The sequence below is a fragment of the Peromyscus leucopus genome, chromosome 10 (genome assembly GCF_004664715.2).
Source record: "Peromyscus leucopus breed LL Stock chromosome 10, UCI_PerLeu_2.1, whole genome shotgun sequence".
Taxonomy (NCBI): Eukaryota; Metazoa; Chordata; class Mammalia; order Rodentia; family Cricetidae; genus Peromyscus; species Peromyscus leucopus.
The window spans coordinates 80,635,560-80,652,921 of record NC_051071.1 but is presented as its reverse complement, the minus strand read 5'-3'; the positions used below and the strand labels follow the sequence as shown (position 1 = coordinate 80,652,921).

Genomic DNA, 17,362 nt, shown 5'->3' with positions numbered 1-17,362 from the left:
TAATAGAGCAGTAAAACAAAAATGGCCATCCGCTTCTGGACTACCATAAGATTTGGCATGAGACTCTAGCTCTGCCGCGTGGTGGTCCCTCCCCTCTTCTGAGCCATGTGGTGGAGAGTGTTTTATGACGACTCGTGCCTGAGTAAAATTGAGTGAGGTTGCCACCCAAGTCCGTAACAGTGAATATAGATGGCTGTGGCCCCACTCCAGGATGTCCATGGGGAAGGCGATACTCAAAATCTAATCCCACAGGGGAGTGGAAATGCCATATATTAGAAACAAGAACCTATGATGATATATCACCTATCTATATCTACTAGTGAGAAAACCAAAAGCTGCAAAGCTGCGGTCAGGATCAATCACCTGGAGCCTGTAAAATCTCAGTCCTGAGAAACCCGAGAAGGGCCACATGTTCTCAGAGCCCCGCCACTATTTTATCAGTATCATAAATTTGGGGATATGTAATCTGCTTTGTTCAGATTGGTGTCAGAATTCCCAGCTCCCACCACACCTAACAGGGTGTAAGAGCTCTCCGTGAAGGTTTGCAGAATCAGAGATGGAGGGAGAGGTTTGCGTCAATGAAGAAGCCAATGCGGTCCTTCTCTGACACTGAGTTTTAAGCATTAAATGCCTGATCAAAGGAGCTCTCTGGCCAAACACAGAACCACAACTGCTGATATACCTGTAAATAAAACAAAACCTCCATCAAATAGTCCTTTACAATCTGTTAATAGTAGGTACAGGAGAAAGCAGGGAGCCTGTGGGATTAGCTAAGGTCAAGGGGTGGGACATACACTAGGGTTCAGGTCTCCAAGAGTGTTTCCCAATTCCACACCAGCTGTCTAACTGCTGAAACTCACAGAACTCCCATGTGTCACAAGTCAAGATGGGTCAACGGGGTTGCAGTTTTTCTGACTCAGGAAGCAGCCATGTTTGAAGCTTCCCTGTGCCTTCTTGACATTATTAATCCCTCAAATCACAGTCTATCAGCTATCTTTTTTTTTTTAATATTTTTTAGGATTTTTTTTTAAAGATTTATTTATTTATTATCTATACAGTGTTCTGTCTACATGTAGACTTTCAGGCTAGAAGAGGGGACCAGATCTCATTACAGATGGTTGTGAGCCACCATGTGGTTGCTGGGAATTGAACTCAGGACCTCTGGAAGAGCAGCCAGTGCCCTTAACCTCTGAGCCACCTCTCCAGTCCCAGCTTAGCAATCTTGAGGCGATATACAATAACACGACCAACAACTTGGCTATAAAAACTCATCCTTCTGCCAGGAGGTGTTGGCGCACGCCTTTAATTCCAGCACTCGGGAGGCAGAGACAGGCGGATCTGTGTAAGCTCGAGGCCAGCCTGGGCTATAGACTGAGATCCAGGACAGGCACCAAAACTACACAGAGAAACCCTGTCTTGAAAAATAAATAAATAAATAAATAAATAAATAAATAAATAAATAAATAAGTAGGTAAATTCATCTTTCTCTTGATACTTAAGATAAAAATTTAGAACCTAAAAACCTCATCAAAATCTTCTGTTTGTTTCTGTTATCTTGTCATGCTGGGTATTGAACCCAGGACCTTGAGCAAAAAGCTCTATCACTGATCTGTAGCCCTAACCCCAGTCTCTCTTTTTTATATAATTAGAAAACATATTTAAAGCTCCCACCACAGAGTACCTTCCTCATTTAGTTAGCTAGTTCATTCAAGGCCAGTCACTTAATCATGGAGGCTGATCTATTTAAATTAATTGAGAAGAATGTTATTTGGTAATCCCTCTTCCGACTGCAGCTCTTGAGGTCACACTGCATTAATAGGAAGGAGCTGGAGAACAGGAATTGCTGGAGCTGCCCTAAGCTCCCAGGCCAGTGAGGAAGGATTCACTATAGCAACTATCACTGTGGGAAGAATTAACTGGAGTACCATGAGCATTCTCTGTTGTTGGCTAAGAAAACAAACAAACAAACAATAAATTCTCCCATAAGCTGGCAGGACAAAATATGACTATATGATCCCTCTAGCAAGATATATGTAGGTGCCTGTTTTAAAAAATCTTCCCCTGGGTCAGTAGTATCACAATTATCACTTGAGGAAATCTCTAAGGGCCATATGTTGTCCATCTCAGTCTCTTAGGTTTTTTGTTTTGTTTTGTTTTGTTTTATTTGGTGAGGGGGGGAGTTGTTTGGTTTTTTGGTTTGGTTTGGTTGGTTGGTTGGTTGGTTGGTTGGTTTTGTTTTTTCAAGACAGTTTCTCTGTGTAGCCCTGGCTGTCCTGGAACTTGCTTTCTAGACCAGGCTGGCCTGGAACTCAAGGAGATCCACCTGCCTCTGCCTCTGAAGTGCTGGGATTAAAGGCATCTGGTGGCAGTCTCTTCGTTTTAAAGAAAAAGAAAGCTTTGACAGGCTCAGAGCGAAGGCCTTACCAGACGACAGATGATCTGTGAGTGGGAGACCATTATCACACAAATAAATAAATTAAATGAGCTAAAGTCTGTAAAATGCTTAGCACAGTGCAAGGAAATGATGTGTTCAGTAGATATCTGTGTTCATTCATTCTGAGCTAAGCATGGATTGGCTGAGAACTCTCAGACATCTTGCAGTCTAGGATCTAATGTGTGCACTCATGCAGAATGTTCTGAAGGTGGGTAAAGAAATCAGATGCAAAGTTCTCCAAGAATCCTTGAAGGATACACACACACACACACACACACACACACACACACTCACCCCGGCAGTTCATAAACTTTGCCAGCTGTATCTACCGACCCTCCAAAGAGCATGCCCCATAGCCTCTTAATAATAATGGCTTTTGTCATTTCAAGAGGTTTGCTTCTGAGAAACAGCATTGTTCCAACTGCCCCCTGGTGAGCAATCCAGGAGTGATAGCATGTTTTCTGTGTCGTTGGGATATAATTTTTAAATAAGAAACTGCCACCAAGTGAAACTGTAATTTTTCTAAGTCCTAAGTTGAAGTTTGGGGAGCCTGGGCTGACTCTCCCATCTGGTTAATTACTATAATTAAATTTTCCAAGTTTTTTTTTATAAGTCTGCACACGTGTATATACACAATTCTTTTTTTTTTTTTTTTTAACAGGTTGCCCCACAGTTTGAAAAGGGCGGCACAGCCCCCTGGCGTGCTTTTCCAGGGAATAGTATCCTTTTGACATCATTCCCACGACCATGTGAGGAGGTGGCGCCTTAACCTGTGGGGAAAGTCTGAGCGTGGATTCCCGAGGCCAGCCCGCTTGCTAAGAGAAAGGTGGTAAGGAAGAGAGGCGCCACCGCTCTGGAGACCGGAAGCCCACCTGAGGTTTTTGTCCTCCTGCGACCTCCAGCCGCCCCCAATTCCGCGCCGAAGGTGCGGGGAAGGCGACGCGGGCACAACACCGCCTAGAGGATTTGCAACTGGGCAGGTGAACTCTTCCTGCAGCTGGATGAATAATGAATGGAGCCGAGAGAGCCCAGCCGTGGAGGAAGTCGCCCCCTCCCAGCCCGCCACTCCCTTCCCCCTCCCTGAGTGCTAACCCTGACACTGTCCCCGCGGCTCGGAGCAGGTGAGAGGCGCGCCAGGGGGCCTGGGGGTGGAGAGGAGCGGTGCCACGCCAGACTCAGCATGTCAGCGCCCCCCCTCTTCCCGCGCCCCAACTCTTACTGATTTATTATCTGAGCCCAGATTGCGTGTGCTATCCTGGTGACAACACCCAAGTCTCCTTTCTCTCCCCCAGCTCTTGGGGAAGTGGGTTGGAGCCCCCCCACCATGAGAACCCCGGGAGAAGAGAAGAGCCCACACTCTTATTAACCACTTTTTTTTCCCCCTAGAGAAGCAGGCAGCCTCGTGTTTTCGGTACCGAGGAAGATTTATTTCAGAGCAACTGAATCGTCTACATCCAAAACACTCTAACCCCCTACTTATAAAATCTTAAGTGGGGAGACTTATTTGGGGCGCGGAGGGCAGTAAGAACGATGGAGCTGGGGTGAGGATTTTACGTTTCAAGGGAGTGAGATCAACTGTTCGCTCCTCATCTATAGGCTCCACGTAGTTGCTTTTCCTTCAGGGGTTAGGGTAGAAGCGGAAGGAAGATCCACTTCCAGAAATGTCACCTCAAAAGGCCACCCATCCACCCCCAAAAAGCAGAGAGGAGGCTGTGGCGGGCTGTGATTTTTTTTTTTTTTTTTTTTTTTTTTTTTACCTCAAGAGAAACCAAGAGTGGGGATTTCAGGAGAGAGGAAAACCCACTCCATGTCCGCCCCTCGCCCCAAATCAGAAACTTCCACCCAACCTACAACACTCAAAAACCCCGCTGAGTGTTTTAAACGGCACGAAGGAACACACACACACACACACACACACACACACACACACACACACACACACACACACACACTCGGCACCGCGCTTTTTACCTTACCTTCGCAATGAGGCAATACTGCAAATTCCGCCAGCGCTAGGGCCACCCCGAGCCACGCTTTGAGGACACTCATCGCCGCCGCGGCACTCTCGCAGGAGGAGCCCAGCCTTCAGCATCCAAGAACCTGCTCTCGGCCAAAGCCCAGGCTGCGCCGGCGCCGGGAGCCGGGACGCGGGCGCAGACAGTGGGGAAAGGCGGCGGGCTGCTCCGCCGGGAGCCGAGCTTGGGGGATGGACCCGAGAAGGATGCCGCCGCCGCCCAGGGCAACCCTCAGCCCCGAGGCTCACCCGGCTCTCCAGCCAGCCGATCAGCCACCACCGTGAGCCGAGCCTGCGAGAACCAGGCAAAGCACAGCCCGCCGCCAAGTCTAGCTGGAAAGTTGCGGGTCAGCGGCTGCTGGGATCTCGCAGCATTCCCTCGGGCTAGACCAGCTCCTCCAGAGGTCCCCCGACTGGCGAGATGCAGGCTTAGGTTCCTCCTCCGCAGCTTTTCAAAGTTCTCTCGGCACGCCCCCCGTCTGTCGGCGTGCTGTCGGCCGAGGGGGTCGCGGCGAACGCGCCGGGCCGGGCCACTGCAGCGCTCAGGGAGCTCGGCCGCGCAGGGCTGCTGGCTGCAAACTTTGTGCGGCCCTGCGGGAGCTCCGGGACTCCGGGGCGCTGCAGCCGCACCGCGCCGCTCGGCTGCTGCAGGCCAGAGCTCCACACCGAAGGCGTGGGGGGCGCTGCTGCCACTTTCTCTCCCCCGCCCCTCGCCGGGAGGAGGAGTGCAGAGGGGCGCGGCTTGCTCCACACCGACGCCCACCTCCGCACCGTGCAGCCCCGAGCAGCCCTGCAGGGTGGAGGTGCGATTACCCAAGTGGAGGTGGAGCCATAATTGTAGATGCACCGAGGAAAGACAGAGGCTGGAAAAGACCCCGAACTCAATGCTCCTCAGATGAGGGGCCTGGAAATGCACAAGATAAGTCCCCGAGTGGATCCCAGCATTTGAAGCACACACGCTCCGCCTTCCTCCGGCCTCTCTCGCCTCCTACCTCCTTTGCTGGGTGTGAAAATGGACTCAGAGACTCCGAGCTTTGGCAAAGATTCCAGAGAGTCACGTGGGGAAGGGGAGCCGCGGTGAGGGGGTGGGGGAAGCCGAGAGAGCAACCTGATCCCCTTATTCATCCTGCAGGAGTTGGATTGGCTTTGTCTGGGGCGGGATCAAAAGTGGTCACACCGGAGGGCGGGGTGGAAATAGGAGGTTAGGTCTTCATTCAGACACTGTTGGAGGGTCCTCGATCCAGGTCCACACTCTTCCCTCCTGGAGAAGCCAGTTAGGGACTGGGTGCTCACCCCAACTCCTAACTGCTACCTCTTCACCTCTCAGTTCGCCCACTCTTGCCGAACACCGACCCTGGAGCAGACCTGGTGGTCGGCTTCGCTTTAGGGCCCTCAAGGGTTTTGCCTGCAGCCTAGAAGTCTTTGGGCACGTGAGTTCTAGGTTGAGACTTCCACAGTGAATGCACCTTTAGAGCTCCCTAAAAGACTCCGTCTGAAAACACCACACTGTCAGGGTGGATCCAGCTGTACCCCCAAATGCCAATGACTGGAAAGCCAATGTCAGGGCAAAAGCCTTCTGGCGTTCTGGTGTGCACACTTGAAGAGCGCGGGGGTGGAGGGGGGTGGTGACTTCCAGCCAAGACTGACTGATAGCTATTTTTAGAGGACTAAATAAAAATAGCTGGCCCAGGTTTAATCATTTTGAGCTGGAGATGACTGCACGGGAGAGATGCAGCCTGGGTTCCGATGGGCCAGCAGAAAAGATGCCCGGGGTACCTTGGCAGAGCCGTGATGGCTAGACTGTCCGGAAAGGAACTTAAAGTAACAGTCAACACTGAGCTGTGGATAGGCAGGGATCCTAGTAACTTCTGATAGACCTGGCCGAGTTGGGCAAAAGTACACTGATTATACCAGGACTCCTGGCTTTTTAGAATAATCGAATGAAATAAAGCTGGAGGGTCCCTGTAAATGTCGCCACTTAGCCACAGCGTTTGGGAACATGAGATAACCTAGGCATGACTGTCAATGATTCAGAGGACTTGGGAATTGCCCAGCCTTCCCTCAATGCTCTTCTGAGCTGTTGTGGTCCTGGGGACAGCAGCGTTTTTCTCTCTATCTGAAGCACATATAGGGACTCTGTAAACACGTGTTGGAAGAATGGACTGAATCAAGTAATCATCGCCCCCAGAGTGCAGCCACAGCGTGGGTGGGACCTGGGTTCCCTCCCACTTCCCCTCTCCATTTAAAAAGTGAGGCGGTGGTGGCCCACGCCTTTAATCCCAGCACTCGGGAGGCAGAGCCAGGCCAGCCTGGGCTACCAAGTGAGTCCAAGGAAAGGCACAAAGCTACAACGAGAAACCCTGTCTCAAAAAACAAAAACAAAAACAAAACAAAACAAAACAAAACAAAAAGTAAGTATTTTCTCAGGTCAATGAAAAGCACTTACAAAATCAGGCTGATGAGTTCGAGGCCAGCCTGGACTGCCAAGTGAGTTCCAGGAAAGGCACAAAGCTACACAGAGAAACCCTGTCTCGGGAAAAAAAAAAAAAAAAAAAAAAAACCACGTTGATGCCTGCGAACAACCAGACTGTGACCTTTAACCCCTCCTAGTTTGTAGCCACTGCAGACAAGGAGTAACTTAAAACAACTGGTTTTCACTAGAATAAACTATTTGATTTCATTGGTAAATATGCCTACAATTATGGCACTCAAAGGGGGTCTCAAAACATCTTTTATACTTGCAAAATGAAAACAATCTTTTTTTCTTTTTTTAAGAAAAAGAGGTGAAGAGGCAGGAGCGTAGCGTGACAAGTTCTGCTGCCAGATGCGACATGTGTCGCTTTTCTTTATAACAGCCCCCTTCACCACCAGCCCTTCACCAGCTCCCATGGTCTTCTCTCTATCCCAGTAGCAAGTAGCCCCAGGGTTCGCACTCCAAGATCACTAAAATCTCTGCTCACAGATGAGTCTGTATGTTCCCGAGCTTTCTTCATATGCCCACATCACTTCTGTTCCTATGCCCCATAGCATCTTCTTAGATCAGCCCTGTCATCGAATTCACCTGGTCCTGAGGCTGCTCACCTGGTAGATAACACATCCTGAATACTTTGTGCCTAACACGGGACACTTTGCCAGGTAATCTGCCGGTAACCCTGTGAGACAGGTGCCATTGTTAGTCTCACTGACAGGTGAAATGACAGATGGCCCCAAGCCAGGCGGTTAATTACGACAGCACTCTAGAACAAACAGCCCTGCCTACTATAAGAGCCAGGCCCCGCCACATCTCAGTATCTTAACACAACAGTCTGTCTGTCCGTCTTGTCCCCTGGACATTGGTAGACCCTACACATTGTACCCTGGGCATTGGTAGCTCCTTCCTGTAGCCAGGCCATCATGGCGTATATAAAACTCGCTACTGCACAGGGGTGAAGAAAAGAAGCACCATCGCCGTTTCTCCTGTAGTCCAAGAATGAGCTGCATGGCCCCCGCCCCCGCCCACCTACCAGGAAGACCAGGCCAAGGACACTAATGGGTCATATGGGGATTTATGTTCTCACTGGACTGCTCGTAACAGAGCCCTGCTCTAACCTCTCTTAAGCGTTCCTTAACTACACTGTCAGCCACTCTACAGCCAGACCTTCCTGCTGCCGCCAGGGCTTTGCCGACCCTGCTCACAGAGTCCAGTACTTGTCCTGACTCTCTTTCCTCTGTGTCTCCCTTCCACACAAGCACTCATCTCTCTGCTGCAGGTCTCTCCTAGGGTCTGGCCCTGCCTTGGGAGCTCTCGCCATTTGAGGGCGCGTGCCCTGGTTTGTCAGCTGCAGCACGTGGCAGTATCTGTTGCTGCTTCTCTCTGCTCCGCAGCCTTCAGAACTCAGGGGCTGCAGAGGTGTTTTCGTCAGTAAAGCACTTGCTGTGTAAGCATGAGGTAGGTCCTGAGTTTGGATTCCCAGCGACCACATTAAAAGCCAGGGATGGGGGGAGGCTCTGACCCTACCACTGAGGAGCTAGAGACAGGAGTTGCCCTGGGCCTTCTGGCCCAGGCCATTCTAGCCAAACTGATAAGTTCCAAGTTCAATGAGAAAATAAAAGGAAAGGGATCAAGGAGAACATAAGCTTTCCTCCTACGGCATGTGTTTTACTGAACTGTATGTCTGTTGTTGGGGAAAAGAAGCACTTTTGCCTATCTTTCTGTATCTTTGTTCTGAGGGGCCTGCTTAGACTTTTCTGTTTGTTTGTCTCCATGTAGAAGCCTTGCATTTCTCATACAGTTGGTATATTAATCATTCTCTAGGACTTCAGATACAGTTTTAGAGAAACGAAGAGGAAATTCACTGGTTTGTGGGAAAGATTTCCTTATCAGTATCATTTGAAATGCGTGCAAGGTTAAAACCAAGAAAAAAGGCTTTAAACCTTTTTACTGGAATAAAGCAAGCAAACCCTCCAAGGTTTTAAAATGCATTTCTCTGTTTTATTTCCCCACTCCAGGTAGCCTCCCAATTCTTGAGCCTTGTTTAGACCATTGCAATTGTCTGTTTGTCATTGGTTAAATGTCCTGCCTTAGCAGTTGTTAAATATTTTTAGTATTACTTCTGTGCATACTGCAGAAAAAAGCCAGGCATTGGAGGTCACTGAAAAAGCCAAATGGCTACAACCAAGGAAAGGAAAGCACAGAGGACATCTTAACACATTAATCCATTTCTTTCTTGTGTAGGTTACACTGGCTTTGGGTTTGTAAATAAAACCTTAATAAATCTGCCCTTTCCCATGTCATCTTTCCTTCCTGGTTTTTCAGACATCATCTTTTCTTCTCTGGGTACCCAGGTACCTCCTTCTTCCACAGAGAACACCCCGAATAGCCACAGCCTAATGCTTGCTGGTTAGGAATGCGTGACAGTCACAGAAATAGACAAAAATGACAGACCACTCTATCAGAAATTCGATATGTTCCTTTACTAACAACTTAGCGACTTTGCTGAGCTGAATTCGTGACTATTGCTACTGCAAGACCTGAGAAAAGGACAGACAGGACAAGAAAAGGAGAAAAAGAACGCAGCAGGAGAGGAAAATATAGAATGTAACTACAGGTGGGGAGCCACATGAACCCATCCTGCGCCCCCAGTGCTGAACAGCCAGCTGTAGGGCTGAATGGTTGCCCTGCTTGGCTCTTACATGACTCCGGCCTGGTTCTTCTTTTATAGCCCCTATTCTCCTTTGGGATGGAAATGTTACCTGGAGCTATTGTATCTGCGTGTTTTATTTTTACAGCAAGGAATCTGCCTCAAGTTTCAGAGCAGACTTTGAACTTGGACATTTGAGTAACGTTGTCGACTGGGAAGACTATAAGGATTCTTTGGGGTGGGCTGAGGCTTTTGTCTACCCTAGTTTGTCTTCTGAAACAAGGTTTCACAGTGTGCGTCAGGAAGGTCTGAGGCTCTCGGTCCTCCTGCTTCCTCCTCCCCGGTAATGGCATCACAGGCACGTACCACCATATCCATGCACTGGGCACGGAGTGAGCCTTTCTCAGAGACGATATGCTGTGATTTAGATCTTGAACATTCATTCCCCGGTGGTCATGTGAGAAAGGCCTGGTGCCCAGCTGATGGTGCTGTGGGGACACGGTAGAACCTTCAAGAGCCAAGCCTAATTGGAGCAAGTTAGTTCCTGGTGCTTGTCCTTGAAGGGTTTTCTGAGATCCAGCCCCTTCCTTTCTTCCATTCTCTGCTTCCTGGCGGCTGGGACCTCAGTAGCTTTGCTCCAAGAGGTGCTCCCTAACTAGTGCTCTGCTTCAGCACAGGCCCCAAACGACGGAGCCAAGCGACCAGAAGTGACACCTCTGGAATCAGGAGTCCAGATCCACCTTTCCTCATTGAAGTCGATTTCCTCAGCTTCCTGCCCCCACCCCCAGAGACAGGAAACCAATACAAGAGGATTTCCAAACCCTCTGTTTTGGGGTCATGGAAGACGTGTTCCAAAAGAGACATTATAGCTGCCCCATCCCAATGTATTCAGAGAATTATTCTCAATGTCCTATAAAATAGAAGAAGTTGAGCAAATTGTGAGGCCTCCGGATGAAGGCACAAAGCTGAGGATCCCTAATTTAAAACCCCAAGTATAAAATGCTCCCAAATATAAAATTTATGTTATAACATGATGTCCCATGTGAAAATTCCATACCTGACCTCATATGAGCTGCAAACATACCACAATCATAAAGTGATCTTCAGTCTATAATTATAAAGTGTATACAAGTCAACTTTGTGTTTAGACTTCAGTCTTAACCCAAGATATCACTATATATATATATCCAAATACGCCGAAAATTTCAAATACAAAATCTGACCTCCACAACATTTCTGGGCCTAAGCATTTCATATAAGGAATATTTAATTTTTATTATATAATAATAATTAAAATTGGCATCTTAAGGATTTATTGGAGGCATACAATTCAGTACACAGAAGTTTCCACATTTGGTCATTTATATATACTCTTACACACACACACACATCCATACAAACACCCTTGAAAACTATACATCAAAATAATATCTCTGAGATTCCAAGTGACTTTTCATTCCTCTCTTGAGCTTACCTGGATTTTCATTCTTCTATACTGAATACATATTTGCTTTTGCAATGAAAAATGGTATCAAGAATATTTTTTAGAGAACCAAAGAAGCCAGTTCAACTTATCTTTGTACATTTAATTTCTGTCTATGGAATGTAGAAGCTGTATGTTAGAAGATATTCAGGTTTAGTTCACGTTAGCAGTTTAATGAAGATTATTTGTCTTACTCTGCTTTCAGAAGACAAGAGTGTTCACCATCATTTTCTGGATACTTGGGATATTACAATTTTTTGCGGGGAGGTGGTTCAAGACAGGGTTTCTCTGTGTATTTTTGGTGCCTGTCCTGGATCTCATGCTGTAGACCAACCAGGCTGGCCTCGAACTCACAGAGATCTGCCTGGCTCTGCCTCCTGAGTGCTGGGATTAAAGGTGTGTGCCACCTCTGCCCAGCCGGATATTACATTTTTTTACCAGATCACCCACAAATGGATTGAGCCACTTGACTAAATCTAGCTCCCCAGCATCCAGCACAACTGTGATCCCACATAGCTACTGAATCTTAAAAGGAGATTTGTCCACACTGAGAAGTGCTGACTGATAAAGTATGGTTGATATTCCAAATACTTGTAAAAGAAATTGCATGTCAAAATAATAACACTTTGTATTGTGTCAAGCACAATGTGTAATTAACACATATTAATTGGGTGTGATGGTGCATACCTATAAATAATACCCCACTAAGGAGGCAGAAGCAGGAAGAGCAGGAGTGAAGTCAGTATGGGTTCTATAGTGAGACGCTGTCTGAAAACAAAACACCTTCATTTTACCTGTTCCTCTTTGGTTTTTTTTTTTTTAAAAAAAGCAGTTACTAGAAAACTATGTTAATGTGTTCACTATAGACCTATGAAGTAGTTTAAAAATAAACTGATAATATCAAGCATTGGCAAGGAGATGAAACAACTCCCATAAATACTGGTTTGTTAATGGAAGATGAGAGCCAGTTTGGAAAACAGTTTAATAGTTTCTTATGAAGTCAAACATAAACTTACCATATGACTTAGCTGTCTTAGTCCTACATATTTACCCAAGAGAAATTAAAGCCTGCTATCATCATTACAAAATTCTATAGACAACTGTTTAAACTGGCTTTCTTATTCACCCAAACTAGTAAACAACTCAAATCCCATAACTAGAAAGAAAGGAAATAAACTGTCCATATAAAAGACTTAGCTGGGCATAATGACACAGGCAGGCAGATCTCTGAGTTTGAGGCCAGCCTGGTCTACAGAGTGAGTTCCAGGACAGCCAAGGATACACGGAGAAAGCCTGTCAAAAAAAAGAAGAAGAAGAAGAAGAAGAAGAAGAAGAAGAAGAAGAAGAAGAAGAAGAAGAAGAAGAAGAAGAAGAAGCCAGACTTAAAAACTTACACTGATTCAGAGGTAGGCTAAGAACAGTTAATCTCACATGATTTTTTTTTTAACAAGAGATAGAACTAGTCTGAACCTAAACAATAGTTGCATGGTCACATGTGTTTGTCAGACATATAAACTAGCAGTGTGTGATGATACATACATGTAATTCTAGCTACTTAGAAAAACAGGAGAGGCTTGTCTCAAAAAAAAAGATAAATTTTAAATTTACTACATGTAAGCTAACCCCTATTTTTAAACAACTAAAGAAATCTCAGGAAACAAGCACTACTCTCAGGTCGGCAATAATGCTGATAATAAAGTCAATTAGAATCACGTATCCTGTGCCCCACGGTAAAGCTCTACCTCCACACAGCTAGATGAAGCAATGATAGCATTCCAAAATGGCTGGTCCTCAACAAGCCGAAATTCCCACCAGTGATACGGAGCAAAGGCCCAGGCCAATACTCAAGGGTGAGCCAGAGTGAGAGGCCAGCTTCGGTTTCCTGAGCATGGACATTTCAAGTTGCTTGTTACTTCCGCAAAACCTAACCCATACTAACAAATGATGCTTTCCTCTGTGTCACCTTCACCTTGCACTTGAGTCCTACTTTTACATCCAAAATAGCTTCCCACAGGTCCCAGGGAGGGTCCATTCCACAGAGGGCTAGTCCAGGTGTAGGAAACTTGTAGGCTTCCCTTCTGTTTCAATATATCAAACTGGCTCCATACACATCCTCGAACCCACGCATTTGACAGAACTTTCAATTTCACCAGACTAGCTAAGCCTTGAATTATATGGTGTGCCGTCTTCCGACAGTGAATAGAGTTAGGTTGATGAATTTATTGTCCAATCCAAGACACTCTTAAGAGCAAAAAATCATGATACTAGTAAATAATCCCAGAATAGCAAGAACACAAATCAAGATTCCTCGAAGGACTTGGCTTCCTGGAGAAGACATGGACAGCTGAACAATTTGGTAATTAGGAAGAAAAGGTGTGGAGAGTAATGGGTATTGAGAGACAACCACGGCCAACAGACAAAAAGATTTAGGATCGTATACCTTCAAGAAAATAAGAACTTAACGTGGTGCTGATAGAGCTACACAATAAATTGTCTGTGAGGGGGAAGTCAGCTGACTGTAGAGCCTGTCCCTTCAGCTTGTTTACAGGTATTCTTTCCTAGGAGACACAGCTGGGAATTAACATAAGGAAATGTAACTCTCCCAGTGCATCCTGGGTCTCCCTGTCTTCCTCAGAGCAGACATACCAAAAAGTAAAATCTTCCACCTTCTCAGAAGCCAACTACAGACTTGGAAATTATTTTCACCACTATCTAACGATACTGGTCTCCACAATATAGGAAGGAAGACAACATTATCTTCGGAGTCCAGGGAGAAGCACCCAGGATGCAATTTAAGTTCCAGGACTAGCTGGTTAACTGACTTCAGATAAGTCATTAATAGATCCTCCAAGTTCTCGGCTGTAATGAAGAGATAATAATATTTGAGACCTACTTATCAAACTGGGTTCTTGTGAGACTCAATTTAAGAAAATGGATATGAAAATCTTTTGAAACATTAAGAGCACTTACACAAGTGTAGCATTATTATGAAATTTCAGCTAGGTCAGGCATTTTTCTATGCAAGGCAGTCTTAAGGATATAAATAATCACCCTGTTGTAATTGGATATGTAAATGTTCCCAGAGGTCTAGTTCAGCCGGCTCTTCAGATAAATCAAAACTGATGATGATGGTGGTGGTGATATTCTTTAACTATGAATGAGAAATAGAAAGACAGATGACCTGTTTTGATCAATGCAAGAAGACTAAGTACCCCTTAGTTATGTCATTTGTTTTAAAGATTTTCAGTGGTGATCTAGCCAGCATGAGAACTCATACATGGTCAGAGTAAGCTTGGTATGTTTCTACACACTAGCCTTTAACGTTTCTATTTCCTCTCTTATTCTATGAATGCCTAGGAACAGGCAGGCTGCAGTAAGTCTGGCTTCAGACCCTCTAGAGTCAGTCAATCTTAAAATGACTGTGGACTCTGAAATGACGGGGAAAAACTGGCTCCAGTTCCTCCTGGGGATCTCCTGGCAGACGGACAGCCCTAAGCCTGCTGTCGGTTTTTGGGAGATTATAGAGTTGAGAAATGTTTCCCCTGTAGGCAGAAGACAAAAAGAAGGTGGGAAAGATGACAGAGAGAGAGCCATGACCGTGTGTCCCCCTCCCACCTTTTAGCACCATAAAATATACAGAATTTGAAAGTTGAGTGCCTCGGAGATGGAAAAGTGTTTGCCCCCCCCCCCCCCCCCCCCCCCCGGCAACTCAGCATCCTCCCTCAACATCTGCTGGTGTGGTTCTCACCAGTACACGCCAGCCTGGATCTGAATCAGCGATGGACCAGATATAGCAGCAGCATGCAAAGTTCAATTTAAATAAAGCCCGGCCAAAGCTGCTCACAAAATGTGAAGGACCGTCTTAGTTTACATAAAGGTTTTTCAACAGAGAAAGGTTCCACCCCAATAAGAAAGGCGAAGAGCTTTAAGACTGTAACTAATTTCCCAGATATCTAAGGACAGGACAAATATGGTGATATTTTATTTGTATTCAAATGTTATTTGTATGTTAATAAATAAAGTTGCCTGGGGGTCAGAGCTATTAGCAAGCCATAGGAAAGCAGGGCAGTGGTGGCGTATGCTTGTAATCCCAGCACTTGGTAGGCAGAACTAGGTAAGTCTCTGTGTGTTCAGGGATATAGCCAGTATTGGATACACATGCCTTTAATCTCAATACCAATCATAAAAAACCTGGAGGTCTATACAGACAGACCGCGACGAGGTGGTCATATGGTTGGGTTTACAACCAATGAGAAGGCAGAACAGAAACACTATAAAAAGACAGACACACAGGAAGTAGCTCTGGTTCAGAAAGGTAGGACCACCACAGAAGGAAGGGTAAGGTTTTAGCTCTTAGCTCTGACCTCTTGGCTTTCTACTTTGCATTGGTTCTGTGTCTCTTATTTAATAAGATGGTTGGTTACATCTACAGACAAAGCTTATGGATCTGTAGACTCCAGCGAGGCTACTCTTCCCTCCCCTGGAATAATGTAAATAAATAGAGATGTGGTTTAACCATATTTCTTTATTTAAAAAGAAAGACAGTTATCTTCATCCACATCTGAACTTACAATCCTCTTTGAAGATGTTAAAATACTAAATTAAAGTTTGAATTGAAAGAGGAGTTGTTTGTAAAACGCAATGCTACTTTACACAGTCACTGCCAACAAACAGCCTTGGGTCTTTTTATTTCCAGTATAAGAGTGTCGATTCCCTAATTGGCTACCTTATTAAAACAAAATAAAATAACTCTGAACAACAGACATCTTAATTAGCTGCACTTAGAGTATTAAGTCTCCTAACTAAGAGGCTAGAGAGATGGCTCAGTTGGCAAGGTGCATAAGGTCCTGAGTTCAATCCTTACCACCCACGAAAAAAGCTTGGCACAGTGGAACATACTATTAATCCCAGCACTGTGGAGGCAGAGATAGGTGAATCCTTAGGGCTCACCAGCCAGCCTAGCCTAATCAGTAAGCCTAGGAACCAGCAAGGGTCTACCTCAAGAAAAAATAGTAATAATCAAAATGACAGCACCTTAGGAGGAACAACAGTTGTCCTCTGACCTCCATATATATTACCACATGAGTACACCCCCCCACAACACACACACACACACACACACACACACACACACACACACACAGTTCTTTGAAGGGCATCAGTGAAAGACAGAGAAGTTGGTCCACAGGTTCAAAAATTACATTTAGATTAGTGGTGTGAATTACAATGTTCTGTAGCAAAGTGATGTAATTTTCATCTATATAACAGTAATTTATTGCATATTTCAAAGTAAAAGAATAATATCATACCCCCAAAATGCAAATGTTTACACTAATGAAAATAATAGTATCCCTGATTTAGCACCATACACTGTACACATGTACAGAATCATTAAAATATACTCTGTAAATATGTGCAATTACAACAATTAAAAATGGAATTTTAAACAGAACCCCATGCCCAAGGATGACTCTCTACCTTGGTCAATGCAGGGGTCAGCAGCTTTTCCTGCCTGCCCTGCCTTTGTATGTTTACCTACATAACCCCACTTACCTCACCGCGGCAGCCCCTAACACACACCCCCTACGGGGGAGATGCACTGAGCATCACGGCTGTGTAGAAATGGGCAGCAGCTACCGCTGTCAGCTCCATCCTTTCTTAAACATGAATAGAAACATTTGAGAAAAGAAACGGATCTTGAAAAAGAAACGCAAAGATAACCAAATGGCATAAGGGATCCTGGAGTTTAAAAAAAAAAAATCATCATAGAAGAAACAAAATAATGTTTTAAGTTGAATTTTATCCTCAGAGTTTTTTGAAAGGGCACCATTCTGTAAAGCAAGCCTAGCGACTATGATTTTGAAGAAAAAGAAAAAGAAAAAAAGCAGCCAGACACATAAAGGACCTTTTAGAAAATAAAGATATGCTTGCCAAAATAAAAAAGAAAGTAATAGAAGTTCTAAATTATGAAACGTAAATAGCTGAAGACTATGCAATAGCCTGGAGATAAAACTGAGGACATTTTCACGACTCAGAACAATAAAAACTCGGGACCCCTCAAGGCCAGTGTCTGTACCCAGAGTTCTCAACAAGGGAACCCGGAAAAGCACAAGAGAAGACAGAAGAAGCCAGTGGAGCCTGCTAGAAAGGCGGCCTGGAACACACAGAGCTGTTTTTCAGCGGATTCTGTAGGGCAGAGAATGTGAGGAAGTTTGGGGGAATAGAAAGGGGAATGAATACAGTATGGCCTGTTTTAGAGTCAGCATCTGAGGGAGACGTTGGCTTGGCCTGGTTTGAACAGTTTCTGATCG

General features: G+C 45.5%; 1 protein-coding gene across 1 annotated transcript in view; it reads right to left on the bottom strand.

Annotated features, from left to right (window-relative positions):
* LOC119088610 overlaps positions 1 to 17,362 on the bottom strand; it is a 74,649-nt gene that overhangs the window by 6,397 nt on the left and 50,890 nt on the right. Inside the window, exon 3 of the mRNA XM_037208855.1 lies at positions 4,411 to 5,436. Coding sequence (XP_037064750.1) covers positions 4,681 to 5,436 — 756 coding nt within the window. The 3' untranslated portion in view covers positions 4,411 to 4,680. The remainder of the gene's footprint in view (positions 1 to 4,410; positions 5,437 to 17,362) is intronic.